The 27,977-nt window shown below is 39.5% G+C and overlaps 1 protein-coding gene across 1 annotated transcript; it reads left to right on the top strand.

The window, feature by feature from the left end:
• The first annotated feature begins 18 nt into the window (after positions 1-18).
• SCRN1 (secernin 1) lies at positions 19-26,807 on the top strand. The gene is given in 8 exon segments (XM_010185771.1): positions 19-180; positions 10,828-11,009; positions 16,577-16,779; positions 20,206-20,400; positions 22,070-22,235; positions 24,113-24,293; positions 26,095-26,183; positions 26,185-26,807. Coding segments are annotated over 8 exon segments (1,236 nt in total). The 5' UTR covers positions 19-21; the 3' UTR covers positions 26,246-26,807.
• The last annotated feature ends 1,170 nt before the right edge of the window (positions 26,808-27,977 follow it).

Here is a 27,977-nt window from a genome sequence, read left to right as displayed (position 1 = left end):
TTTCCTCCTTTCCTCTCTAGGATGGCTGCAGCTCCCCCAAGCTACTGTTTTGTAGCCTTTCCCCCATGTTCAAAAGATGGGCTGGTGGTGTTTGGCAAGAACTCTGCACGACCTCGGGATGAGGTACAGGAGGTGGTCTACTTCGCTGCCGCGGCTCACGATCCAGGAAGCAAAGTTGAGGTAAGGGCGAGTTGTTACATTCAAACTGTGAGAAGTTACTGTTATTGATTGGAAGAAATGAATGCTGTCTTGTTTTCTTGTCAGATTGTGGAGTCATTGTTCCCTTCACTCAAATCTCTCTTGAGTAGAGAGGAGATGAGATTTTTTGAAAGTCCTGAAAGTGAAACTCAGAATGTGATTTTTTTGTTTAATTGAGGAAAAATGCATGATCTGTACTTTCTCCAGCAGACAGGCTGAACTGTTCACATCTCGGATTCCTGCGCCATGTAGCCTATCGCTTACCTTTTAAGGGAAAAATATCCTGGCTAACTGGAACTAGAAGTAAATTTTCGAAGTTCATCACTTGCCATATGAATTGTTTTCATTCATGGTTGTTCTTTGACGGTTGTAATGGGGCCTAACTACACTGGGCATGTTGCAAAACAGGTAGCCGGAAATATCTACCTCAAAGAACTGGTGCTGTAGTAAGGGAATGTGAGGAGGAAAACAAGAACATAAGCTTTGTAACATAACTCTTGTTCATACAGTTGGCTTTGATGATGTGTTCTGCAGCTGAGGCACCTCCATCATGATCTATTTTCAGTGCTGTGGCTTCTTTCTGAATCCAGGCTGGATATGGAGTGCTGAAGCTGGATGCTGATGCCATGGATGCAGGTTGAAAGGGAACCTTCTGGAAATAATTTTAAAGATAGTCTGTTACTGCAGCTTCACTTTAATGATGGAAGGAGTGAAAGGATGAACAGATGTGGAAGGGTGAAGCAAGGGGACAAATGAAACAAAGACAGGAAGAGGGGAAAGATGCACCAGTTTTAATTCTGTCTTTCAAGGGGGACGACTTCCAAATGTCAGAGGTTTTGGTGCTCTTCTTTCTGACAGTTAATGTTCTCTTCGTGCTTGTTGCTACCGACATCTAGTACAACTTGTGCACTATTAAATGGTTTAATCTTGGATATAAAAAAATCATCCCCCCCTCCACCTATTCAGGAGCACTAACTACTCTTAATTGCAATGCTGTATTGGTAGCACTGTTTTAGACCTGTGCTAGTATACAGAACACAAGTTTGATGAGAAGAAACCTCTCAGCAATTTTTATAAAGCTTTTCTTCATAGCACTGGAAATGAAAAGTTCTGTTACTGTGGAAGAACAGCTTCCAAAAGCTGCTCTAGAGTGTTGGTATCCTTAAAGGAGAATACTTTGTAAGAGCTTAATGTTAGAGTGCTTGATTCATTTGGTCTCTTTGCCCCATATCTTACTCTCTGAGATTGTCAGAGTTTGCTGAGGAGTATAATTGAGCCATATATAATCTATTATGATCCCTCTCCCACTCCATGATTAACCAGTTTAATGCCTTTTATAGAATTCAGTCATAAACTGGGCCCTTTTGACAGTACTTTGGGGAGAGAAGGGCACAATCCCTTTGCCTAGCACACCGCTGCTAACCATTATCTGCAAGCCTTGCCCTTAAATGTTGAATTATTTTTTTAAATGAATGTGAAGTTTGTTGCAATGTGGGTAGGATTCACTTTTAGACAACTGGAGTGGACTAATACTTTTCTTTTTCCCATGGGTATTTTGAATAGAGTAAGCTTGTTAAGATACTGATTTAAATAATTTCATTTGGTCTAAAGGCTGTCTGGTAGTTTTGTGCAGTCCTATAACTGTTCTCCTTTGGACAGACCTAAGCATAGAATTCGTTGTCAGTTTTTCCTTTAACGTTGAAGAATTTTTTCCCCCTTCATAGGGAGAGAGAGTGGTCGATCGAACAAGTCAATTCTCTTTAGAAATAACCATTTTTAAAATTAGAAATAACCATTTTTAAAATTTAAATGGTTTTAAATAATTTTGTAACAATTTAAAAAATAATTTAATTAAATTTTAACAAATGTTAAAATTTTAACAATTTAAAAAATTTCTTTTAAAACTGGCTACTTCAAGGGTCTTTAACAAAGTATAACAACCCCTTTTTCTGTAGGACTTGTGAAAGATTGACTGAACCAATAAAAGCTCTACAATCCAAGCTTTAGGCTGCTGGATTTGCTTCTAGATCTTGCTGTTTTATGAACTTAAGGACAGCAGTGAATAGAAAGATTGCAATTTCAAACATGCTAACTCCTTGTGATAGCAGAACAGAAGGAAGGTCTTCAGTTTTTGCTAATTGGTTGAAATTTATGTATTTCTCTTATTGTAGGGATGTGCATACTTACCTATAGGCAGAGCTTGTACAAAGCCTATTAATTCCTTGTGTGCTGTTGGTACCTCTAAAAGTTAAGGAATGCTTTAAGGAAGGGTTTGAATTCAGCTGCTTCAAGTTTTTAAGTAGCAGGCGTGCAATACTATAACCACCTTTTATGCAAACTTATTGAGTTGTCAGAGGTAATTAGCTAACAGAGGGAGTGTCAAAGGCTCCGTCCAGAAACGTTGACATATTCGGAATGATTACTTTGTTCTTTAAAACCCGTGAAAACTGCCAGCAGTTCAACTACCATGGGGTGGTGGGTTTTATTGCTACAGCTTTTCTTCCCTTGCATTTTATAAAACTCACTAAACAGGTCTTAGAAAATTAAATGTATCATATTTTGCAAATGGAAAAATGTGCTTGGCCAATTTCATGCTACTGTTTTTCTAAGTCAGTAGTCCTTTGTGCCCCTGACTAAATTTTCCCTCTCATCCATCCTAGCATGTTTTGTTGTGGGTTTGTTGTTTGTTTTTGGTTTTGTTTAGTTTTTTCCAAAATGAACCGCTTTTTTCCTCCATTATATACTGTACATTTGCATGGGTTTCTTACGTTAGGTACATGATTCTTTTGCTTCACTGGGCAATGATGGTGGACTTGCTTTTCATTATATTCTGTTCTTTGCAGGTAATGCAATCCAGAGTGTATAAAATTTGGATTACTTGTGACCATCACTCATATTCTGAACTTGTGTTAAGAGGTGATTTTCCACACACTAATAACATGGGTTGTTTTATAAAACTCTCTCAGGAAGTCTGTATCTTATTTATGTTCTGTGCTGCTCATGCTTGCAAATGTGATAATGCACAATGTAACAAAAAATGAGACAGTAGTTCAGCTAGATTATTGCCATAAAGGCATGGGGCAGGCTGTGCTATGTAGCTATCAGCTACTTTGTGGCAGGGCCTTAAACAAGGGAATTCAGTGAATGCTGCAAGTCATTTTAGGTTTGATCTTTTGTGGCTCAATCTCCCAGACAAGTAACCCTGCAGCTCACTCATCAACATAATTCCTTCCCTCTGTGTCAGCAGGTTCCCAAGACCCTGGACAATGGAGCTTTTCATAAAGGTCTGGGATGTGTATATATGTGTGTATGTGTGTGTGTGTGTGTGTGAAAACTTTCTCAAAAGCTTGTTCTTGTCCTGCACTGTAATTTCACAGTGGCAGATGCTGATCAGCACTCTTGTAGTGGTCAGTTTGGTAAACTTGTGTGTGCAGGTGAAATATTGCTCCCATAAGCATTAATAGTGTCCTTTTTTGAATTCCTCTACTGAAAGTAAGTGTGTTCTTTTTTCCCCAGATGTGGACTGTAAGAATTTTTTGTATGTTAATGAGAATTCATGTTGTATGAGATTTAAAATGCATAAAATTTAAAATTTATTTTGGCTTATTTTTAAGGTAGATTTTACTGACTAGATTTCTCTTGTTATCTAGTAACCTGCTGCTTGATGTGGTTTTATTTCCCCTGAAGAAGTCTGGGGTGGATGACTTTGTCTTAGCTGAATTTTCCAGCTTTTTGGATTTTTAAATTATTTTTATTTTTATTTTATTTTATTTTTACTTTTAGATCAACATCCCTTTCTTCTATTTTGACCTTTTATCCATGATTTGAAAGTAGTCATGGTTGCTTGCTTCAGCATAGAACTGTAAAAGCTCTTTTATCTTTATAGTGTGCAACAGCTGAGTGGAAGGGAGAAAGTAGAAAGGATGGTCTATAACAACATCTATAAAAGTGTGGAATGTGCAAATTTTTCTAATATGTTGTTATTAAACACTCTTCTGGGCTTAAAGCCAGGCCTCTGTGAGATAGGAGGAATTTTGTGTTCTCTAAAACTTCATGGCACAGTTATGCCTTAGTTGTTTGGGTTTTTACTCTTTTTTTAATAGTTTGTTTTGTTTGTTTGTTTGTTTGTTTGTTTGTTTTTAAAGGATGCCATCCTACCTCCCTTGGCTCTGGGTTTTCAGAGGAGCAGTAAAATCTTTTGCTGTGCATTGGTCTGAGCACTGCAGACAAAAACTCACCTGACACTAACTGAGGGGTCTCTGGTGTTGCAAGATAGAAAGCTTGGAAAGTAGACTTTGACTGTATTAAAGTTGGCTGTGTATTACCTGGAGGTATCTTAATTCTGGTATTTGTAATGTAATTGCCAGGCATCGTACCAGTGCTGCAGTTTAGTTCTAGCATACTTTGATTCCCTCTTTTGCCAGCTGTTTGTGTTATCTGCATTATATCTGGGGGTAAGGTGTTCAGAATCTGGTACCAGAAGCCAAGCAGCAGCTGAATCTACTGAGAATTTGCTCTTTGGAAAGCCTTGACAGTGTCAGATTGACAGTGCCACGCTTACAGTCGTGTTACTGCAGCAGTGAACTTGAACCTGGGCATCCCCACGTGTTACCTCCATGGGTGAGTGCTGGCTGGCAGGAAACCTCGATGAAACACAAAAGTGTTTGTTCCCATGATAAAACTTTTCATTTACTCTCTGTAGATAAAAAAGGTTGTAGTCTAAAAGCTTACCATTCAGAGACAGTTTAGAAAGCTGCTTTTTCTTACCTCTCAGCTGAGACCTGATAACTGGGTGTTTGAGCAGCCTATCTCATGACACATGCAGTCAGACGGCTTACCTCAGGCCACCTTGTTTAAGCTAACCATTAGACTTTGCACAGAAACAGAGATGCTGTGCAGGCAGACAGCAACTAATAAAAGAGAGAAAGTGGTTGCTGTCTTCAGCAGAGTGTGTTGCTTGGCTAATGGGAGCTTTTTCTCTGTTCTGCTCCATTGCAGGCCACTGGCCTTTAAACTAATGTGTTTGACTTTGCTTTGTAATGCAGTGCAGAAGCCAGCAGCAGTTCAGAGGCAGAAGCCGTAATCTCTTGGATGTTTCTGCCCTCTCAATGCCTCTGTTTATACTGTAGGAGTGCTGCTGCTTTGCTCCCTTCTGCTACCAAAGCAAAACTGGTTAGCTTGAAGTATTTTTTTTTCTAAATCACTTTAATATGCTTGGGTTTTTTCACTGGAGAGGGAGGAAGTGGAGGGAGAGCACTGGAATTGTGCAGGGTAAAAAGCTGCCAACTATCCCATCTTGAGTCAAACTGTTTAATTGTGGCAAAACAGGAGTGTGAGCAAGCATTTCAAAGTGGTGAAGCAAAGGAATAAATTCAATTATATCTGACAGTTTCAAAGATGTCTCTGTGATGCACCTTTATTGGCTTCTTTAAAATCTGTTTCTTATCATTTTCAAAAATTAAATTAATAAGCTTCATCCCTATTGCAATTTCACTTTTTCTCAGCACCCAGTAGACTGCAGGATTTGTAGCTTAAAAAACAAAAGATGAATTCTTGACTGCTAAATCAACTCTGACATATAGTGTCTTCAGAGAGTATTCTCAGCCTCAGGTGCCTTTCACTTTGTGATATTTTATTTGTTCAAAGATTTTTATATTTCATCTTGTTCAGCACATTTCCATACTGTGGCTCACATGCCTGAGGCTCCTTCATGACTTGATAGAGTAAGGTAGAGTAGGTCACAGAGTGTGTAGTTCTGCTTTTTGACAGGTGAACTGTTCGGCTTTTCCTAGCTTCTCTAACTCTTTTCTAGAATAAAATCTATAATTCTTAGTCTTTAAGATAAATGACACTGCTAGAGATCAGAGGTATAGAGACCTGAAATTTTATGGTTATTGTTTGCAATGATTAGAAACAGCTAGGAACAATACGCAAGCACAGAAGCTTATGTAAAGCATACAAGAGTCTTCATAAAAAGGGAAACATCTGTTCTTAATATGAGGATGTAAGAGGCACTCTACTGTGGCAGAAATTGGTTTTGTTCTGTATTTGCACACTTAGTAAATGCTGCTGTTGTTTATATCTGGCTACAACATGAGGATACAAGTACTAGCATAATATGCATTTTTGAAAGCTCAATACCTGAGGGCTCATCCTGTTGCTTAGAGAGACTTTTGTTCACCATTCTGGTTCGACTATGTGACTGCTAGAACTAGTCTGGCTATTTGAGATGTACCCGGGCTAGATCTGTCCTGGTGTATGGCTGTTTCCTGCACTGTGGCATAGCAGTTTTGTTGTAGAGGATGTCATATGAGTGCTTAATGGGTGTCGTAAAGTCCTCCAGTGTCTTCCACGCTAAACTTAGTGCTGCCACAGTGGTAAATAAGTAGCAAAAGAATTATCTGTAAAACACACATTATCAAGCACATCTGCAGGAGGTGGTCCAAGAGGCTCTCTTGAACAACCATATTCTGTCTTTCCAGTCCTCCACTGTGATGGGAAAGCTCAGGTAGCCCACGTCACCTGTGGAATAGCCTGGTTGGAGGTGTTTAGAGAGGCAATCGGTCTCTGTCTCTTGATGGCCGTGGAGGCCACAGGCTGTGAGACTGCCTCATCACATTTTTGCCAATCCTCTTTTGGAACAGGTTAAAAGCAGCCATGATGCAACTTCTCAAGTGACTGCAATAGTACAGAGATTTTTGCCTGTTTTCAAATATGTGCTATGGTACAGCAGTGCTTGAAGTAGTTAAAGAGTTAACACCAAGTTAGAGCCTGGATCTGATGAGGGGGCGGTGTGGGGGAATCTCTTCTGTAATATGAAATCTTATGGCCCTTCTTCAAAGATAATTTCTTTCTAAAGCATTGTGTGACTATTGCCTTTGTTACCCAGCGCTGAAGCCTATGTGATTTCATTGATATTTCATAATGACCTGACTGACAGTGCTACGAATTGGGCTTCTGCAGCCTGAGTACAGTAGAAGCTGCACAATAGCTTCTTTTCATTAATGAAAGAAGAAATCTCTTGTGCCTATGACTGTCGTGTCTGTTTTTGGAATACCTCCAACATATCTGCAAGCCCTAGCTAGGGTGGGAGGTATGTGTGTGCCTTGTACTGTTCTTAGAACTGCCTTGATAAGATTATTTTCTTGGTATCATAAGTGAAATAAAAAAAAAAATCATTGGTTTCCAGCCTGCTCAATTCTCTTTAAAGTTGTTGGCCGCAACTCTTGTATGCGAAGTCTCTGTTCTTTACTTTTATATTTCCCAATGGGAATTTACTGTCACAGGGCGTGATGCCAGTTACGCTGCTTTCAGGGCTGGAGTATGAGCAAATCAATGCAGCCTGACACTACTCACTAGCAGCCATTGCCACCAAATGTATGGGTATTGTTCTGTTTTTAGCATTCATACTCCAAGAAAAATGTTGGTGTTAGGAAATTCCGAGGCTGCATGCTTCAGGAATTTTAAAGAGAGGGTTGGTAGCATGCAGAATCACAGCAGTACCTTATGTCTATTTGATTTGTCTTTGCCTAGTTTGGCACAGCTCTTGGAGAACAGGCTGCTAGGCTGCGGTGCAGGAGGGATTTGCCAGATCAGTGGGGTGCAGGAGAAGGGACAGGAAGGTTGTGGTTTGTGCTTGCTTTTGAAATATTGTCATCATCTGAGCTCCTGTTTCTAGAAACCTAGTGGCCAGTGAGGGTTTTTTTTGGTGGATAGTGTTATCTTTCCCCCACCGCTTCCTTTTGCCTGAGCTGTTGTAAGCATATGTTCGGATTTCTGCGGAATAAGTAGCTGCAAATCCAGCGACTGGCTTTAGTTGACCTCCTTTATGATTGACACGTCTTGGATACAGGTGGACAGCCCAATTCTTCAGTTACCTGCATGAAGATACTCTTTTATATGGAAAAGAGTTTTCTGATGTTGTTTTAAAGGGGCTGGGGTGGAGTTACGAAGAGTTAGGGGTTGAGGTTTAAAATTAATAGCCTATTGCCACATCTGGACCTTTGTTTTTTGAGAAGCTTATACCTTTTATTAACAAATATGAACCAAACACCTGCCTTAACACATCAGTCCTATTGTGTGCCTACATTTCTGCTTACTGGAGTAAATAATTGTAATGGGAAGGTAAAATCTCATCAAGGTTTTTCGTCATTGTCAGTAACCATGGCAAAGGATTGTTGAAGAAGAATTGAGTCAATGGTAGTTTTACAAGGCCGTGTCCTCTATGTCTACTATCAGATTGGAATGGTTTTCTGTTATGTAGGTCTTCTAAGGCAATTTATATAAATAAGGCTAGAACACTGTCTCTGTACGTGAGTTATATGGAAGCTGAGAATAACACCATGAAAATATGGTCCATGTTTTCTTTTCGTTGGGCTGGGAGGTGTGAAGAAGCCATACAGAGGGTGACAGCTGTATTCTGGTGGTTTGTTGTCTCAATGGCTCTCTGGTGTGCTCAGCCAATTGCCTTCCTTACAGACTGAAATATCTTTCTAAATGAAAAAGTTGCATAGAAGCTTCTGAATGTTTTCTGGCCTCTGATTACACAGTTACAAAGCAAAGGCACTTTTTTTCAGAATGCTCTGCATCCTTCAAGCAGAAGCAAACAATTTCCTCCTTTCCCTTTCGTGACTGCTGCCATTAACAATAAAGTCTTTGCAATGAATAACGGCTTTGGAAATGCTTGGTTTTGGAATGAGGCACCGAGTAATAAGTGTTTGGTAGCAAGGATAGCTAGAATATATTTTGCAGGGAAACAGCATTCAGCATTTTTTTAGCCTATCACTTCTCAGTGTTTTCATCATTTTCCCTTTTAGAAAACCAGAGCCTTAGTGTAAGCAAGTTTGTATAACAGGGCTGTTCAGACAGAGAATTCTATGTAAGTGGGGGTTTATGGAGCACTGATGTTCATGTATTTTTTAGGTGAATCTTAGCTCCTGGCCAGTGCCGGATGTTGTTGCAACTCAATAGATGAGGAATCTGCCTCTACCAAGTTGTAGTCTATTACTATAGAAGCAATTTGGTCAGGCAGTGTGGTCAAATATTAGGATTTTCTCCAACAAATACAGCAGATAAATCCCTCTGAGAGTCTTACTGCCTAAACCAGAAATGAAAATTAAGCACACATCAGAAAGGAGAAGGGAAGCATGTTCTTACTTTATTTTTAATTCCTTAGAGTGAAAGAGTTCCCTGCCTCCCCCTTTTTTTTTTTATCATGTGCCTGGTTTTATGGAAAGATGATAGTTTGACCAGTTTGCACACAATTCCTCATAAAGATGGCAAGCTAATTTCTTGTGTCCTTATTGCTTGGTCAGAGTGAAGAACTCTAAAAATGCCATTTCTGGTCAAAGATGGTCTGTTATACCTTTTAATTGCATGCTAGACTGACTACTACTGTAAAATTCATTGCTCAGGACTGGAGGCTGAAGGTGATTTTGCTGTGGAACCCTTAGAGGGGGGAAGACAGGTTAGAGAAAAAAAAATAGCATCTCACTGCTACTAATCTTAGACCAATTCCTTTGTCTTTAGGTTTTAAGGTAGACACAGCATTTCTTTGCATGGCAAACAGCTTTCAGTCTACAACTCTGTTCTGCTCATTCTGTTTGCTTTGATATGTCTGACCACATATTTCTCCAGAAAAATGTTGCAGATTACTTCCTGTAAGGAGGATGTTACAACAGGACTGCTAAACACTGGGAGCTGTCTCATAAATGCCACAAACAGCTTCAGTTTCCTTCAAAGAAAATTCTGTGGAGTTTGGTCCTTGAAGAACTTTAAGTGACCTCAGTAGTCAAATGAAAGCCCATCCTTTGGCTTGCACAAGCCAATGATCTGATGGTGGATCAAGCTCTCTTTCAGCTGTCTGGGAAAATAGTGTTTGTTTTTGAGTCATAGAGCTCATTTTTAAGTCACAGAGTATGAGAAAAGTAAATATATTTGAAAGATAATGAATGATTTCTTTCTTCCTTGCAGTTTCAGTTATTTGTCTGCAGCCTTCCTCTGTATTTTTGAGTTACCAGAATACACCCACAGACCTCTGATTACAGTAGGCCATTTAAAATAGCAGAAACATCAGTTTTAAGCAAAAACAATGCCTGTGTTTGATTTCCTGTGACTGCTTATCAAGGCATTCCACTGAAACTTTTCTAGCCTCAAATTTTTTTTTATTTTTTTTTTCCCCCACCAGTAGTCTCAGTCCTGGGGGCAGCTGCAGGGGAGAGAAGGCCTTCTAATGCACTTTGTCCAGTTATGGTTGTTACACTATGTACTTAATAGAGTACTGGAGGTTGTGCTTAAGTGAGGTGGTAGTGATTTGATGTTGTTACTATGTACAAATCTGATCTGCATTTCATTGCTGTAACAGTACAGTCTGTCTACTGCTTCTTGGCTTTTTGAAGCCTACAGCTATCTAGAAATGTATATTCCCGGGCTTCTGCAATGTGAGGATGTAAAGGTTCAAAGATGACAGTGAAATGTTGATTAAAAGCATTTCCCACTTGTACTCAAGACGTGGACTATTTTTTATTGATGGGTGTCCTGTCTATACATTGAAGTCGTGTTACTTCAGTCACAGCATCAAATAAAACAATTGCAACTCTTTTGTTTTCTCCCTTCCTGCTCTCTCTGCAGTGCACGTATATTGAGATTGAGCAGGTGCCGAAGACCCATGCTGTTGTGCTGAGCAGGCCTTCCTGGCTTTGGGGGGCAGAAATGGGAGCTAACGAGCATGGAGTCTGTGTAGCTAACGAAGCCGTTGTGACCAGAGAACCAGCTTCTGAAGCTGAAGCCTTGCTTGGAATGGATCTTGTCAGGTGGGTGGCTTGCTGAGCTGTGACCAGCCCTTTGAACACCAGAGGTGTAGATCATGATGATGATATCTGGTAATAATAGCTTTGTAGTGCTGGCATTAGGAGATGTTAAAACAATACAAGCAGGAGACTTGTCTATGCAGAGCTCCAGACACAGCTGAGTTAACACTTAAAACACTTGGAATATGAATTTGGCTACCAAGTATGTACCAGTCTAATGAGGGTTCACTAAACCTGCCTTGTCTATGTACCCTACGGTCAAGCAGTATCTACTCTGGATAATAGAAATTATTATTATGTTTTTAGTAAGGAACTGCTAACTCATTTATAACATCAGGTTGCTGGTGTGCCCTTCATTCTCCCCCACTTTACACCAGCCTACTCTGACCTAAAAAGCTTATCCTGGGCTTATAGCCAACTGTAGGCATTATCAAACTACTATGCCTCGCTTCAGCCCATGCATTCCAATGCGAACCACTGCCCTTATTTAAATGCTGGCAAACAAACTCCCATGAGTCTGTTCATTGAAGGCTGGCTGTCGAAAAGGCTCATGCTGCACTGGAAGTGTCAACCTGCATTGCTGATCTTGTACTGAAGAGAATTTAAAGGAGATTTGGGTGGGGGAAGAAAGCTGAAAATGAAAGAACAAGAGAAAATGGTGCAAACTTATCACAAAAGGAAAGGGAGCAAATGGACTCTATTTAGTTAAAGATGGAACAAGACAACAACCGCTTATTTAAGCAAATCAATGTTAGACCCAGTGGTCCTGCTGGAATTTGCCTGAGGAGACTTAATGAGTGGACTGAACCAATTTCAGGCAAATTCTATTTTTTCTTGAGAACTAGTGAAAGATGGGAGAGGTTCTGGATGACTGGAAAAGATTAAATGTTGTGGCTATACTTAATAGCGTTAAAAAGTTGTGGTTATAAACCAGCTTAACCTCAGTTCCTGAAGGGGAGAAACTCCACTTAAATATGAAGGAGATGATAAATGTGCAATAATGGCTGTTAGTCAAGAAAAATCCTGTCAAACTGTTTTACTTTACTTCTGTAATGAGTTAACAAATTTTATGAATAGAGGATAGGAAATAGATACCTTGACTTTTAAGAGGGCATTAAAACCTTAAAAGGTATTCTCATAAGCAAGCTGAGAAGCATGCGTTAGAAGAAATTGTTGTTAGGTGTAAAGCTGCCTGAAACTGTAATTGTAAATGTTCTCTGACTGTACTGATGTCTCTGCAGAAACACAACATCTGGTTCCAGATATTCGAGAGGGATATGAGCCAGATGGAGAGAAGGCAGTGGAAATGGGAAATATGGTCAGGGATCTGTAGAATCTGACCAGTGAGAAAACTGTGAGGAAATTGGGGTTATGTTTCTCCTTGGTATTTTCTCTAAACTCTATTTCTGAAGGAATCTGTGGAGAAGCTGTATCTAGGAGGACTAGGGAGCTTAATTGTATCAAGGGAGACAATAGACTGTGCTGCGCTTTTAAGAAAATATAGGAGAAGCTTTTGCCAAAAAGAGGGATGTTTTAAGTGACTTTCCAAGCTCCACGTTTGTTTTATTCCCTCCTACTACTATCCTTTGAAACTTTAAGAAACCATTGGTTTAGATGCTGAGTTCTGCTTATTTTGGCCACAGTTACTGCTGTCGCAAAATACTGATTTACCCACACTAGCAAATCAGAAAATATCAAAATAAGGAGATACTGGTCATGAACTACCTGTGATCATCACCTGTAGCTATTACCCTCCCTCTCTTCCTTCTTATCTGCAGAAGAAATTCTCCATAGCTGGAAGGCAGAGAGTGCTTCAGGCAAGGAGAGCTAGGGATGTGTTGCAGGCTGCCATCTGTCTCTTGTGCAAGCCAAAGTGATTCTTCCTCTTACTGTGAAGACTTGGCCAGTTACAGTCATCTTACTTTTTTGGATCACCTTATAGAATAGAGAGCCATCAAATACCAAATCAATCATACGGGCTGCAATGAAGCAGCTGGCACCAGCTCTGCCTCTTTTGCCCATCTGCAGAACAGACTAATTCTATCGCTCAAGATTTATTGGAAGAAAAATAAACTAAGGAGTTTTAAGCTTAATTAAGAATCTCTGCTGGCCATACTTTTCTCGCACCTACATATATGTTGGACTTCTGCATCTGTGCCAGATGTTAGCTGAAGGATGAAGACTGACACTCTGTGTGCATGTAGGTGCTTGCAAAAGCAACTAAAAGCTTTATACTCTGAAACACGCTCCTTGGAGACGGTGTAGGAGTTGTCAACCCAGGAATGTCATCTCTTCCAGGTAGTAGAATCAAATTTTGCTTGAATGCTCAGGCTCTCTTAAGGGTTTGCTTCTATGTTCTCTTAAAGTGATTCTTCTTTTTCCATAGAGACTTCCTCTCTGAACTCATCTGGAATTCTCACTTCTCAGTTAGGATTTAAAATCCAGCCAACATGGGCAAAGGCTGTTGGTGGCTGTTGTGAGGTGGCACATGGTGTTAAACAGGCCAGAGGCATCTTTCAGCAGGGTAGTGGAATTCTAAAGTCAGCATGTTTTGGTGTTGAAATAGGAAATTGAAAATTCATCCTGCTACCTCACGGATAAAGCATTTTTTTCAATAAAGACCATGACAGACGTCAGTAAGGATATATGTCACAAAGTTCTTAGACTGTTTAGTATGCTGCTGTATCTGAGTATTAAGATAGATATCTACAGATTTGTAACTTGACCATGTATCATAGCATGTTAGAATATGTGAATGATTCTTAAGAAAGAAATAAATGGGGGACAGAAGTTGGTCTTACTCCATGCAGACTTGTCCTCATCCCAGTTTATCTATGTGGAGAACATCAACCTAGTCACAAAAGACAGAAGGACAGAAGGAGAGAAAATAGGTTCCAGCACAAACTCCTAAGAAATGCTTCTCTTCTGTTCTTGGGATTTATTCAAAAGTGGTCTTTGAAAGCTGCACTGGCATTGCTGCATTGGTTAGCTTACCAGGATTTTCTTCAGATATTCTTCCTAGTGTGGCTGCAGGTTTGGGTTTTTGGGTTTTTTTTAATTTTTATTTTATTTTTTTCTTTTTCAGGCACAGTTGCTTCTCTAAAGCACTTTTTTACTTATGGAAATATATTCATATGAAGAGATGATGTACTGTTTTGCTTATGCTGATGCCATTAGAACAGAAGAACATTTTCATGCAAAATGTCCATATGAAGAAACATATAAAGTGCACCCTTATTTTTGCATTGTTGTCTTCATTTTTACTCCCTTCATGTTTGTGTTATTTCTTTGTTCTTTTCGTTGCTGGTGCAATCACTTTTTCAGAGCCACACAGAGATGCCAGTCTTGGCAGAAAGTCAAGAATGCTCTTTAAAATGGTATTAATTTGTTTACCAGTTTCTTTCCTTAGAGACATCAAAACTAAATAAAGTAGAACGTCATCATCGTATCCATTAGTTATTTCATTTGGAAAGTCTGCATCTGTAACTGATATTTGAAGTTGAAAAGCTTAAGATAATGTTGTTTTGACAAGGTTATAATGTGCTGTGATAGCTTACTGGAGGTGCTGAAGCAGTGGATTGTACTAAGTCACTGAAATTTTCTTAATGAATAATTCAAGCTCTCATCTGGGGGTGAAATTACTTAAAACTTTTCTTCCAGCTCCCCTTCAAGGGTACAGAAAAAAAGACAGAGAAAGCTAGACTATAACTGTATCAGAAGGAAAATTTTGGGGAGACAATATTAAAGGTTTTAGTGTGATACCATGTCTCTTGGCAGGTTTTGATATAACCTAATGGTCATAAACTGGGGAGATGAGGGTGGATAATCACTGAATTCAGTGACTTTCTGGTCACCAAGGTAGTAGTCAGCCCATTCATTTATCTGTAGCAGTGACAGCTCTTGAGGTTGTTCTTAGGGAATGAACAAGTCATGCTTTTGGACTGGCTTTTAGATGATGTCTATGGTGTGTGCTAAGACTGGCATCTCTATATTGCTCTGGAAAAGCGATTGCACCGACCATGAAAGTAATGAAGGAATAACATAAATGCGTAGAGACTAAAAATGGAGACAACAATGCAAAATGAGTTCCAGCTAATAAGAGAAACAAGACAAGAGGGAGGGAAAGGTTCTATAAACGCAAAAGTAAGAAGATGGTGGGGGAGAAATGGTCACTGTAAGTTAGGATCTAAAATTCTAGTCGGTTGTCCTTTATCAGTAAGTGATGTCTTTCTCAGCAGCATCTGAAAACAGTGCTTTCAATAATTCAGCTTAAAACAAGGCTAATTGTGGCCAAACTATTTAGCAAAGCAGGCCCAGTGCAGAGATCAGGTTGAAAAGTATCTAGATCAGCAAATTCGTATTCAAATTATCAGGACTCAAATTTAAAAAGGTGATTTCTTGGAACTATCCATCAGTCAAAATGACTTTGTCCATAGAGCTATTAGAGAGAGATAAACAGAGAGGAACATACCAAGGTCACATCACCAACAGAGAGTAATTTTGGACTGATTCAGATAACTCTTCCAGAGCATGAAGGCATGGATATGTTGCTGTTTGAAATACCGCATTTCTTCATTACTAGTAATTGCATTTTGGAACCAGTGGAATCATTTGCAGGTCTGATTTGGACTCTTCTGGTTACTGCTTTTGTTGTTGACTTGGTTAGGACTGTAAATTATCTCAAAGGATTATTTCATACCGTTTATTCAGGGCAAGATACAGGCATTCCTTTAGCTTTGTAAAACCAATTCTCATGCCTCAGTTTCCTTTTTCCTGAAATGCCCTTGCTTTTCTCAAACTTTCATTTAAAAATCATGTTCTTATAGACATATGGTTACTCTTAGTTACAAAATACATATATGGTGTTTAATTGTGAAATGTTTTTTGAGGGAAGTCTGTGCAGGAACACTGAAGCATGACTCTGCACAAATGCTTCTGCCTACAGTGTGCAATATGCATCGAAGGATAACGAGCATCTAGTGGCCATGGCCAATTAAATATTGGAGCATTGGGAAAGAGAGGTAGTAGAGACATTGTAATACTGAATACTCTTTTCCCCTTTTTGATCTCTGGTGATATTAATTTGTCATTTCCTAGTCTTCTGTACAGAAAAGTAAACTTGCATACAGCTGTTACTTTAAAAAGATCTCTGCAAATTGTCCTTCAAATTAATTCTGCCTGAGGGAGGCATAAATAGAACATTGTATGTTTACAGTGCAGTTGAGGCCATTGGTTGGTAACTGGACTTTCTTTTAAAAAACTGAAATCCAGCAATGATATGCTTGAGAATAAAGAACTAGAGTTAAAAAAAAAAAGGCAAAAAACCCCAAACCAAACCAACCCAAACAAAAAAAAACCACACAAAGAAAACCAAAACCAACTTGAAACAAATAATTTAATATCTCATCCTGTAATTCTAGTAACTCATTAAAGCTAGAATTCTTACATTAGACATACCTGAGACTTGGGTATTTTAAAACCAGGTCAGTGTTGATGTTTAAAATGAATAACTTATGGAAGCCTCACTGTTACACTTCTGTCTGAATATCTGTTTCACCCTTTCCTTATAGACTTGGCCTAGAAAGAGGTGCAACAGCTAAAGAAGCATTGGATGTAATAGTTGCTCTGTTGGAAGAGCATGGACAAGGTGGAAATTATTATGAAGATGGGAGTTCATGCCATGCTTTCCAAAGTGCATTTTTGATTGTGGACAGAAATGAGGCCTGGATACTGGAGACTTCTGGAAAGTACTGGGCAGCAGAAAAAATCACAGGTCAGTTTATCACTTACAGCAAACCTCTGTCATGATGAATAGCTGTAAAAAGTTGTCTCTGGAAGAATAAATACCTGTACTTCATTCAGCTCTGGTGCCCTCAAAATAAGGAGGACATGGACCTGTTAAAGCAAGTCCTGAGGAGGGCCATGAAGATGGTCAGGGGCTGGAGCACCTCTCCTGTGAAGACCGGCTGAGAGAGTTGGGGTTGTGCAGCCTGGAGAAGAGAAGGGAAACCTTATTGTGGCCTTCAAGTACCTGAAGTGGGCCTACAGGAAAGCTGGGTAGGGACTTTTTACAGGGGTAGGTAGTGATAGGATGAGGGGGAATGGTTTCAAACTGAATGAGGTGGTGAGACACTGGCACAGGTTGCCCAGGGAAGTCATGGATGCCCCCTCCCTGGAAGTGTTCAAGGCCAGGTTGGACAGGACTTTTGGCAACCTGGTCTAGTGGGAGGTGTCCCTGCCTATGGCAGGGGAGTTGGAATTTGGTGATCTTTAAGGACCCTTCCAACCGAAACCATTCTATGAATTGGTCTTTAAGTTACTGAGTTTAAATAAGTTACTAATTTATGCAACTGTTGGATTGAATCATCAATTTTAACTTCTTCCAGATTTGAACTACTCTTAGTTTTTTTAAATGTTGATTTGCATCAGCTGATGTAGGTCTTTAAAGGTCCCTTCCAACCCAATACATTCTATGATTCTATGTAGCTTAGCATTTTCTGTGAAGCTGGAGATTGTTACCTGTATACACAAGCTATGTAATAATCATCGTGCTTAAATGTTTATCTCTGGTAAGTGTTGTATTTTCCCACATTTATTTATTTACTTTTTGGAATGTCTCATGTGTCTTTTTGGTGGAGTTGATGCCCAGATTGTTACTTACAAATCTAATATATTAAGAGAGAAGGATAAGCATTGATAGCTTTGAGAAAATGGCTTGTTTTAGGTGGTAAATTGAATGGGCTGCTGCTGGTTGTTTTATGACAATAGCTATAGTCCCCTCATACCTCATTTCGTATCTGATACTGCAAAACAATACTTTTCTGCTCTTTAAACTTGTGGTGGTTTCTTTTCTGTATGTGTGAAGCTAGAGTTGCCAAACTAACTTCTAGATTTCACTGGCTTGGTGACTGAACTTAAAAGTCTGACGGCAAATATGTACTGCCTTAATATAATGCGATTGTCTAAGGTGTATATTTACTTTATTCTCAGTTGTGGCTTTTAGGTTTGAAGGGATTTTTATTTTCATGAGAGTAGAGCTTTTTAAAACTTACATTTGAATGAATTAAAAATTCAGCTAACTAAGGAGGATTTTTATCATTCATGCTTTGAGCTATGAGGGATCTGTTCAATTATCTTTTCATTTTCCCTTCACTGAAAGGTAGGAGACAGCAGATGTGGAGGAGGGAGGTCTAACTTTGTGGAAAATATAAAAACAAAGGAATAACACCAGGCTGTGTAATGTTGTGTGGTGGCCTATTGTCAGCTCATGCCATCAAACATGAATGAGCTTACCTTAGTAGGGATGGTGTTTGCCCAAGCAAAGCTTGTGTTTTAAGGATACCTAAGAGATGGAGGAAGTCTAGCACGAACAGTTACCAAACATAGAGGAGGGAAGACTGCTATGCTGTCCTGATAAAATCCAAATTCTGGAAGGCAGTTGGCTGCTGAGGTTCATAGGGTCATGCAGTGACAGCCTGCCGCCTTCTGTTGGTCTACCTGGCTGATATTTGAAGAACAGTGTATTTTACTTAGCCTTTTTAGCTGCATCAGCAATACATAACCTTCATGTCCTTCTTCCTAGCAAATAAACTGTTGTCTTCCTCTGCAGCTTGCAGCTTTTTGAAATGATACTGCCGCTTTGTTCTGATTTTCACCAGCGTGTTTCTCCTCAGGAGGTCCCTGCGAGCTGCAGATAGAGCAGTTTCCATCTCCTGCAGCCTGCCAAGGCTGCCAGGAGGAAAGGCTGCTGGCTGTGCAAGAGCTCTCTATTTCATACTTTGTTCAGGGGGTTCTTTTTTTGCAACTATAAGCCTTCAAATGAAGGCACCAATGCTGCTAAAACAGGGAAAATGTGTTATTCCCCAGTGTGAAGACTTTTTTTTTCCCTGACTCTGTCCTCAGAGTTGTTCTAACATTACTGCTGCAGTTCTGTGAAGGTTATAGTGAGTGTTCATCAAGGAACAATTTGGCAGTAATCTAAGGTTAAACAGTTTAAAACCCTTTCTATTACTGTTCTTCAGTCTGAGTGGAAAAGTTTATTTGCTTGATAAATTTTCATTTTTTGAGGAGGATCAAACCCATGAAATACTATTTTACATGAGTTAGTAAATGTAATATTTAAAGAGCTCTTAAGGAGTGGCTTACCTAGCTTGATACAAACACAAACATTCCTGTCACTCAAGAAAAATCCAAAAGGTTTGCTGTTTGAAGGTGTGAATCTGAACAAACTGTCAGTGACGTAGTATAAGTCAGAACTGAATGACAGTGATTTTTTTTGCAGGCTGATGCACAGAACATGCAAGTTATTGCTTGTGTAAATTGCATTCGTGACGCATTACGAAAGCAAGCTTACTTTTGCAGAAGGCAGTATTAACTTTCACGAAGACTGATTCTGTTTCTGTTTAAGAAAAAGTTTGTGCCAAATTCCAGAATCTAGTTTTATTTTGGTTTACGGATTTACTTTTATCACCTCTTTCCCTTTTTTTTTTTTTCTCTGGGAGGATTCCCTCCCCCAGCCACTCTTAGTCATGCTCTAGATATATGGATATAGGCACTGCGGTATTTTTGAGAAAAGCAGATTAAAAAAACCTTTAACATTCTTTGAAGGTTACTTACACTTTCTCTTTACTTCATGCCATTTTAAAATTTAAGATTAAAAGTGAAATTTAATTTAAACCTGTCTTGCTGCTTACAATAAAATTGTTTTTCAATGGTAAAGCTTAAAGCAATTGGTAAGATTTTTAGAAACATTTTTCAAATTAATTTTTCAGTTCTGAGGGGCAAAGAAGGGTCATTAAACTAAATGCAGCTTTGCTGAATATATATTTTGAAATCAAGTCATGCCTCAAGCCTTGTTGTGGCAGTGGAATAGGCCATTGGTGAAAAGATTAGGCAGGTGCCTTTGGCATTTGAAGACCACTGGTCAGAATGTATGCGGTATGAGTTGTGAAACTGGTATTCTGACTAAATAGCACTATTAATCACAAGGCAGTGTAAATACCTAGGTAGGGCACAGAGAATTGAGCTCTGCAACCTGCAGTGACTGGTAGTTCTGTGTGTGTGTAATTACACAATCATGCCAAATGTACATCCTCACCAATGGCTTAATTTATTTCCTAATTGAAATTGTATTGTCCTTCCAGCTTCTCCCAGAAAACCTGTATTAATGCTCTCTTTTAATATGTGGCTCTTTCTACAGAGGGGGTGAAATGCATTTGCAATCAGCTTTCCTTAACTACAAAAATTGATGCTGAGCATCCTGAACTAAGGGATTATGTGAGAAGTCAAGGCTGGTGGAACGGAGACTCGGACTTCAATTTTTCTGAAGTGTTCTCTCTCGCCAATGACCATTTAGCCTGCTGTTCTGGCAGGGAGAGCCTAGAAAAGCAAGGTGGTAAGTGTTGAACCATCTTTCTGTGCGTGCAGCAGGGTTTTTGGTCAGTTTTACGCCCTCCTTTCAGGCATTCTGTCCAGAACTACCTGTGACTGAGGAGAACACCTCTACATGTGAACCATATGGAAAGGAAGACCAGAACTGAAGACTGTCCCTAAACTTGCCATAATTTAGGATGGAGGCCTTAATGTCCCCCTCAAGTTTAAGGTTTTAAGAGGATCGTGATTCTAATTTAACTTTATTCACGGTTGTTCTGATGCACATGATGTGCCACTGCATTAGTGCTTTGGTGTTAATTACAGTGGCCCTACCTAATACTAAAATAATAGTATAAAAATAAAAAAAAGAAATAGCCTCATGTATGAAAGTTTAAGCTCCATGGATTCTACATTTTGGGAGGTTTGCTTAGGCTTTGGGGGAAGGAATTAAGATCAGAGTTTAAGGAAGAGCAATGCTAGTCAGTTGCAAACTAAAGTTCCTTTTTCCTTGTTGAGCAGAACAAAGATACTAGAACAGGCAATGTGCCAGTTGCCTTCAGTCAAAGGGAGGGTTTTTTCCCAGACCAAAAGGTATTAATGACTGAAGTTCACTGCAGTTGGCCAAAATAGCTCTAAGATGACCAGCCTGCAGCAGTGCATGGCTGACATGTATCTGCTTTCAAGTGTGAAGAATGGTACAAATTATCATCTTTTTATAAAAAGCCCTTTACTACAGATGTGAATTTACTGGATTGTTAGCATTTCCACATGTTGATAAACATCAAGAAGAGTGTCGAGGTGAGATTTTTTTTGCAATAGGCTATAGAATTACATGGAGCGTGGTTTGTGTCTGAGGGGCAGATACAGTAATTCTGAAGGACCATAGGTGAAAGGTCTTAATAAACCTGGATTATAGCACTAAAAAGCCTCAGGGCCCCTGCAGACAGATGGCTGTGGCTGCAAATCTTGCAGACTGCTGGGTCATGCCATGTCTCCCAGTGTACTGAGGCACCTGTGCTTGGAAGAGTGAGTCAGTGCGGGGTTTCAGAAGTTGCTGGGGAAGAAAAGCCCTACCCGCCAAAGGGGTAATGCAAGAAAATATGGAGGTGCCATGGGGGAGAAAGATGTGATAAGACACATGCAGGAAATAAAATGAGAACAGTAGATGGTGTTTTGGAGAAAAATCTCAGTGTCTAGGTCTGCTGCTGTAACACCCTGTGCATGTGAGATGATGTTTCAAAATTTTGACTGAGAGCTAATGGAAATAGATGAGAAGTGGGAGATCAGAGTGCTCCCATTCTGCCTGGGCTTGGGTAGAGGTGGCTTCTTAGAGGAAAATGGGTGGTTTATGTAAGTAGTCTGTTCATAGTGATTGCTAAAGCCGTATTACATGATGATGTAATGATGACTGGTATTAGCATTACATGATGATTACATATGATGGCCATCTTCATGAAAAATAGCTTTTTAATGAGTTTTCTCCCTACCTAGCAATTGTAATGCTGCTTACTGTTCTCTTTTACTAGCTAAGCAAGTTCATTCTGGGTTTACATTCAAACAGAAACTATTAACTGGGGTTTGTGACATGTCTATGTCACTGGTCATATTAGGCCAAAGCCTGTTGAGGATAAAAATCCTTACCTGGGGTCCAAGCCATTGAACACTGAGGAATTTTTTCCCCCTTTGTACAGGTGATGTTTCTGCACAAGCTATGATTGATGTCCTACGTGACAAGGACAGTGGTGTCTGTGTGGACTCTGAATCTTTCCTTACTACAGCTAGCATAGTGTCTGTTCTGCCTCAGGACCCTAGTTTTCCCTGTGTTCATTACTTCACGGGCACACCAGACCCTTCAAGGTAAGCCACAGCACTGAGATTCCCTGGGTGCAGAGCAGGTGATGGGTTGAAAGGTATTAAACAAACCCTGCTACCCATATTGGACCAGAAGTGCAATTAGTGCAATTAGTAGTTGTTTATGTGCAATCTGACAGTCCTGTGTTGCTGAACTGCATCTTGCATCTAACACTGCTGGGCTGAAAGGCTGGATCTCAAACTTGGCCTAAATTCAGGGCTTCCAAAGTAAATGTAGTTTAGGGAGGAGCCAGGAACTCCTACTCCAGCGTAGTCGCTTTCCAGCGAATTCTTGTTGAGACGGTGAAGTTGTGGACCATTTTAGTCACTTCTCTTGAACAGGTGGGTGCAAAACTGAAACAAATCAAGTGTCTAACTAGCAAAGAGGGGTTGCGTACCCCAGGTAGCCTTGTATGGCATTAAATTGTTAACAGAGCAAACCATCTGCAACTTCCAGGTATCCCAAGTATGTTTTTTTATTGGAAAGGCTATTTCCAGTTGGGTTAAATGATGTCTTCTCTAGTTGAAAGCAGCAGAGGAGGTAAGGGAACTCATGGGCCAGATCATCAAAGAACTAATGAATTATCTTATGTTTTAAACAGAATCCACCTGGGATTCACAGAAATTAAAGTAAACCACTTGCAGTTATTCAGGAGATCTGCCACTTGCATTGAGGTAAAGAGGCTATGGGGAGAAGAACATGGTGCCCTTGAACAGCTGACAGTCATTCCTATAGGAGTGGTAGCAAGCATTAGGTTCTCCCAAGGGTACAGAAGTCATCCATGTCAAAGGGTCTTTCAACCCACCTTGCATTATGCAACTCAGATTTTCAGGGTTAAGTATGAAGTTTGAGCTTGCTTACCTAAACTTTTAATTGACTTAGTGTGAATCATTTGAGATAAAAAGGAGCAAGGCTTCAAATTGTTTTTGTGGGATTTCTTTCCTTGTTAAAGGTGGAGAGTCTAGCTGTAAAAAAAACCCCAAACTTGTTTAGAGGTTTTATCTTGCTTTATTTTACACTCTAATGCATTAAAAACACATTACTTTAAGTGCAGCTTGTGTGTTCCATAAACTCTTAAGTCAGCAAGGCTTCATGACAGTGATGGAAAGGGTAGCAGCAGTGGTTATTAATCATGTTTTGCAGATGTCTTGCACTTCTGGCAGCTTCTTCACTGCAGAGTGCAGGGTGATGTTTTGTTGTGTATCTAAAGGGAAGGAAGGCAGGCAGTTTCTCCATGCACTTGCCAGTACCTTCTCTGAGTCTCAGGAATTAAGATCCTGGATTGCTGTGGTTTTTTTTGTTTGTCTGTCCATATCTTTCTGGAGTTTACATGTAAACTCAGTGTTGAAGTTGTTTGAGAATTGTTACAATATTGGTAGCTTTGTCTTCCACCCCCTGACATAAAATTCTTCAGTGCTGCTGGTTATATGCCAAATCCTCTGTTAATAAGCAAGGTATAATCTTCCCTACTGCACACAAGTGTGTGTTTGTGATTTTAATAAAAATTAAATCTGGAGAAGGGGAGGTGCCAGTGGAGAAAAATTGATGCAAAGCTGAATGCTGAGATTTGTTTAAAAAAATTGGAGAGGAAAATACAGTGCTACTTTTCTAAGAAAGTGGCAGAACTGCCATGATGGAGACCAAAGAAGCCTGTAGGTAATAAATGGTAATAAAGTGTTACAGTAATTGGCAAATCCAGTTTTAAAGCACATAGATTTATTTTGCTTGTGACCAATATCAACTCTCTAACCTAGTCCGTGCGTAGTGGAGATGAATTACTTGTGCTGTTCTGTATCTGTTATTTTAAAATAGCCTGGTAAACATTTGCATAACCTACATAAAATCTCTTATTACTGCAAGCAGTAATTCTCATTTCTTTCAGGTCCATATTTAAACCCTTTATTTTTGTTGATGATGTAAAGTTAGTACCAAAAGTACAGTCTCCTTCTTTTGGCAATGATGATCCTGCTAAAAAGATACCTCGATTCCAGGAGAAACCTGATCGCAGGCATGAATTGTACAAGGCACACGAATGGGCCCGATCTCTCCTTGAGAATGATCAGGTAAGAGCCATGGGACCTGGAATTAAAGAAGTGTAGATTCCCAACTCCATTATTTACTTCAGCATTACTCACTGAAAAACAAAGATACAACTTGTTCTGGCTAAAAATGTCTCCATACTGTCAGAATAATAATAAAAAAAGCATTCTCTGAATATTCTTAGAATCCTTGGAAGTTTAGCTTGACTAATGATGCCCCCTGAAGGGCAAACTATTCTGCATAGTTTTTCTGGCTCTGCTGAGAGTGTTGTTCTGCTCCATTACTTTTACAAAATGACAAGTCAGACTGACAAGCTGATTAGCTTGTTCAACCCCCGTTGTACGTATAGTCTTTTAAAGTGATTATTGAGCACTGGGTGCTAGTGCAACACGGTATCAGAATTACGTGATAGGATGAAGGCAGGAATGTTGTAATTTAAATCATATGCTGGATTAAGAACTACATAGTTTGAGGCTTTTTTTCTTGAAGGAATGATTTGCATGAGACAGTTTTCAAGTCTCTTTTTCATGCATTTCTGTTAATTTGTAAGAATTAACTGAAAATGGCATGTGAGAAGAAAGGACACTTTCCAATGCCATGCAACAGGTACCTGAGGGCTGAAAACCTTCCAGTGTAAAAATCTAAAGTGTTGAAGACCTCTTATGGGATTAAATAAAGGCCAGAAGGGGATTATTCAGTACAGCTTTTCCAACTGATTGAGATGCAACTTTTGCTGTCATAGTCCAAATAGTTCAATAACTGTTCTTTGACATTTACAGTTTCAACCACAACAGTAAACTGGCTAACTTTTTATAAAGAAGTAAAACAGAAGGACAGATCGCCAGGCATGCCAGTCATCCTGGTATTGGTATTTTGGGCAATCTGTGGAAGACTCACATAGTAATGTTAAACTTGCACAGAAGACTTCTTTTCTGCAATATTCCTCTTTGCGTATCTGTGGTGGTCAGAGTCTTGCTAAGGTTATAACAGCATTCAGACTTACTCATTAGTGATTAAGGAAACCATGGTAACCTTTGCTAGTACAATCTTTATTTAAATGCTGTTTTGACTAGATGTAGTTTTTAATCTCTTGGATTGGTTTAATTATAAATCTGTGGCTTCTGTGTTAACGTTGACGCTGTGTGCAGCTGGCTCCCATAGCATTGTGTGAGATTCCAATTTAGGGAAGTCTTAGAAGTGGCATGTTAGCATCTTGAGAACTCTTCCCTACTGAAGTGTGACACCAAAAGTTGTGGTAGAAAAGGAAAGGTAGTTTTTAGGCAGGCTTCATGCTGTAAAATCTGCCAGCCTGAAAGCCTAAAACTTAGTCAGACTGGCAGACAAACTCTTCCCTGGGATCTGGAGTCTTCATGCTGTTACATTACACATAATTTAAGACCGAATCATCATCTTTCAGGTGATGATCTGAGGGATACACACAAATGTACAATGATCTGTACAATCCTCAGAACTTCTGCCCTTCTCATATAGTTCTGTTTGTGGGTTTGCAGGCTTCAGAAGTTGCTTTACCTCCTTCTTATGTGTACAAGCTTTACACCATTTTCCTCTATCCATCTTTCACTCCATCTTCCTTCTCTGCTTTAAACTTAGCAGCTCCTTCTTGGTTATTTTTTTTAATGCATAAAGTGTCCAGCACTGTTTCTTTTAGCCTCTCACCATCCAAACAACTATTAACAGAAATAGTTTGTACTTAAAAAAACCTTTATCATTTTTAAAAATACTTGAAAAGATCTCTGTGACAAAACAGTAAAATGCTTTAACGAGCCTGTTTGCTGGTTGAGTTTGGTTATTTCATGCCTTTAGGATAAAGGCCAGAAACTGATGCGGATTATGTTAGACCTGGAAAAGCAAGGCTTAGAAGCCATGGAAGATATTCTTACTCGCACAGAGGTTTGCTGAAGTAGTGGATCTTTTCTATGACTGTGTCGACACAGAACTGAAGTTCTTCAAATAAAGTAAGCAAACACTTCCATTCCTTAGATACTGAGTTTCTGATGCCAAATGTCAGTGAATGTGAAACTTTGGATCCCATTCTGATCCTTCTCCTTCTCTTTTACACTAAGCTAAGGATGTTCAGAATCGAGTCCAAAGCTGCCTCAGTGCATCTGCTCAGATTGTCTCCAAAGTTCCTTTACCCTATGCTACGTTGCAGTCAATTTTATTTTTTTCAATTTCACTCTGGCTTGGAATGGTTTTTAAACAACTTTTCTCTCATTTCAGCTACAGTGGCTATTGTTAGCCTTTTCACTGGAAGACTGCAAAGTTCTTCAAGCCTTGAAAGAAAGTCTTCACACTTGCAGGAAAAACACTTCTAGAGGAAAAAATGTTACTTGCTACCTGTATCCGGTTAACAAATTGCTTTCCTTTGTCCAATCTTGTGGTGTTCCTGTTTGTGTATGTATATAGTGAAAGGAGAAAGTCACTGACTGGTCCAATTACTGTGTGCATGCTGGCTAATTTAGTACAGAATGTTTAAATATGTATGTTGGGCAACCAATTAAAGCAAAGATTAACTTTGTCAGCCTAACTGCCATATTTTCATTGAAAGCAATCTGGTTTTTCCTCCTGGCTTTTCCTCTAGGCTTGCAGCAAAGCTGATTTGCATTTTTCTTTTCTTGCTAATTCATACAAGGGACGGTACAGTTGAAATTTGCAGTTTCAAGGGGGCAGGAAGGTAAGTCCTTGACCTTGTTGTGCTGGCCTGATGTGGGCATATCTGGTTACAGTAACTCAGCATCTTACATTATACCTGTAAAAATTATCAGAATTAGGTACCCCAGGTTAAGTTTCGCCTTCACCTGCACCCGACTTCGGGAAGCTTGTGTTTGTAGTGCACCTGGCTGCTGCTCTAGTACAGAGTACTAAAATGCAGAGCTAGCCTGGATGCCTAAAACATCTGTACATAACCTGTTGGCTCTTAAGATGCAATTAATAAGATATCATATTCACATACAAGCTGTAAATTTGGAAACTTTTGAGAGAATAGATGCTGGATGTTGATCAATGTCTGACTATTCTCCATCTTTCTTCCTTTGTACGGCTGAACAGTTCCTGGTAATCTCTGTGGTGAGCATACATGGCTGATGAATCCATTAAGAAACAGTGAGTTTCTGGTGGGTGTGGCAATCCAAGTGGTTAGGCTTAGAAACAGCTGTCTTATGCTTTGTGCAGTTCTGTGGCATGCTTCCCTTCCTTGACAGTCTTACAGATAGACCTGCTTTACATGTGTTTTCTTCTTGTATAAGTGAGATAGGGCAAAGACTTTAAGAATTAAACCAGTAAATGCTTCTTCCTGTGTCATGTGAAGATAGTTGGAGTGGTTTTTTTAACAGGAGGTTCAGGCAAGAAGTCCATGTTTTCAATAGACAGAAGTTAGCATCTGGAGTTAAAATCCTTCGCTTGTCAGGGAAGGAGATGGTGAAGAACTACAGACTTTTCTATTGAGGAAATAAAAGCTCCTTAGAAGGCAGCAACACTTCAACTTGAAACTGTAAGAGTTTCACTGTAGGAGTTGTGCATTAGGGAAGTAGTCATTGCCATATTGGCACACTCAGTTTTTTAAATGAAATTGTTCCATTCAGGCTTATTACTTTGGTGTTGCCTTATATGACAACTGGCAAACGGACGAGAAAACATTGGGCCTTTTCACTTACAGAAAACAAACATGAAGGTATTTTTTCTTACAG

This window comes from Mesitornis unicolor, unplaced genomic scaffold, assembly GCF_000695765.1.
Source record: "Mesitornis unicolor isolate BGI_N332 unplaced genomic scaffold, ASM69576v1 scaffold36835, whole genome shotgun sequence".
NCBI lineage: Eukaryota > Metazoa > Chordata > Aves > Mesitornithiformes > Mesitornithidae > Mesitornis > Mesitornis unicolor.
This window is presented reverse-complemented; position numbering and strand designations above follow the sequence as displayed.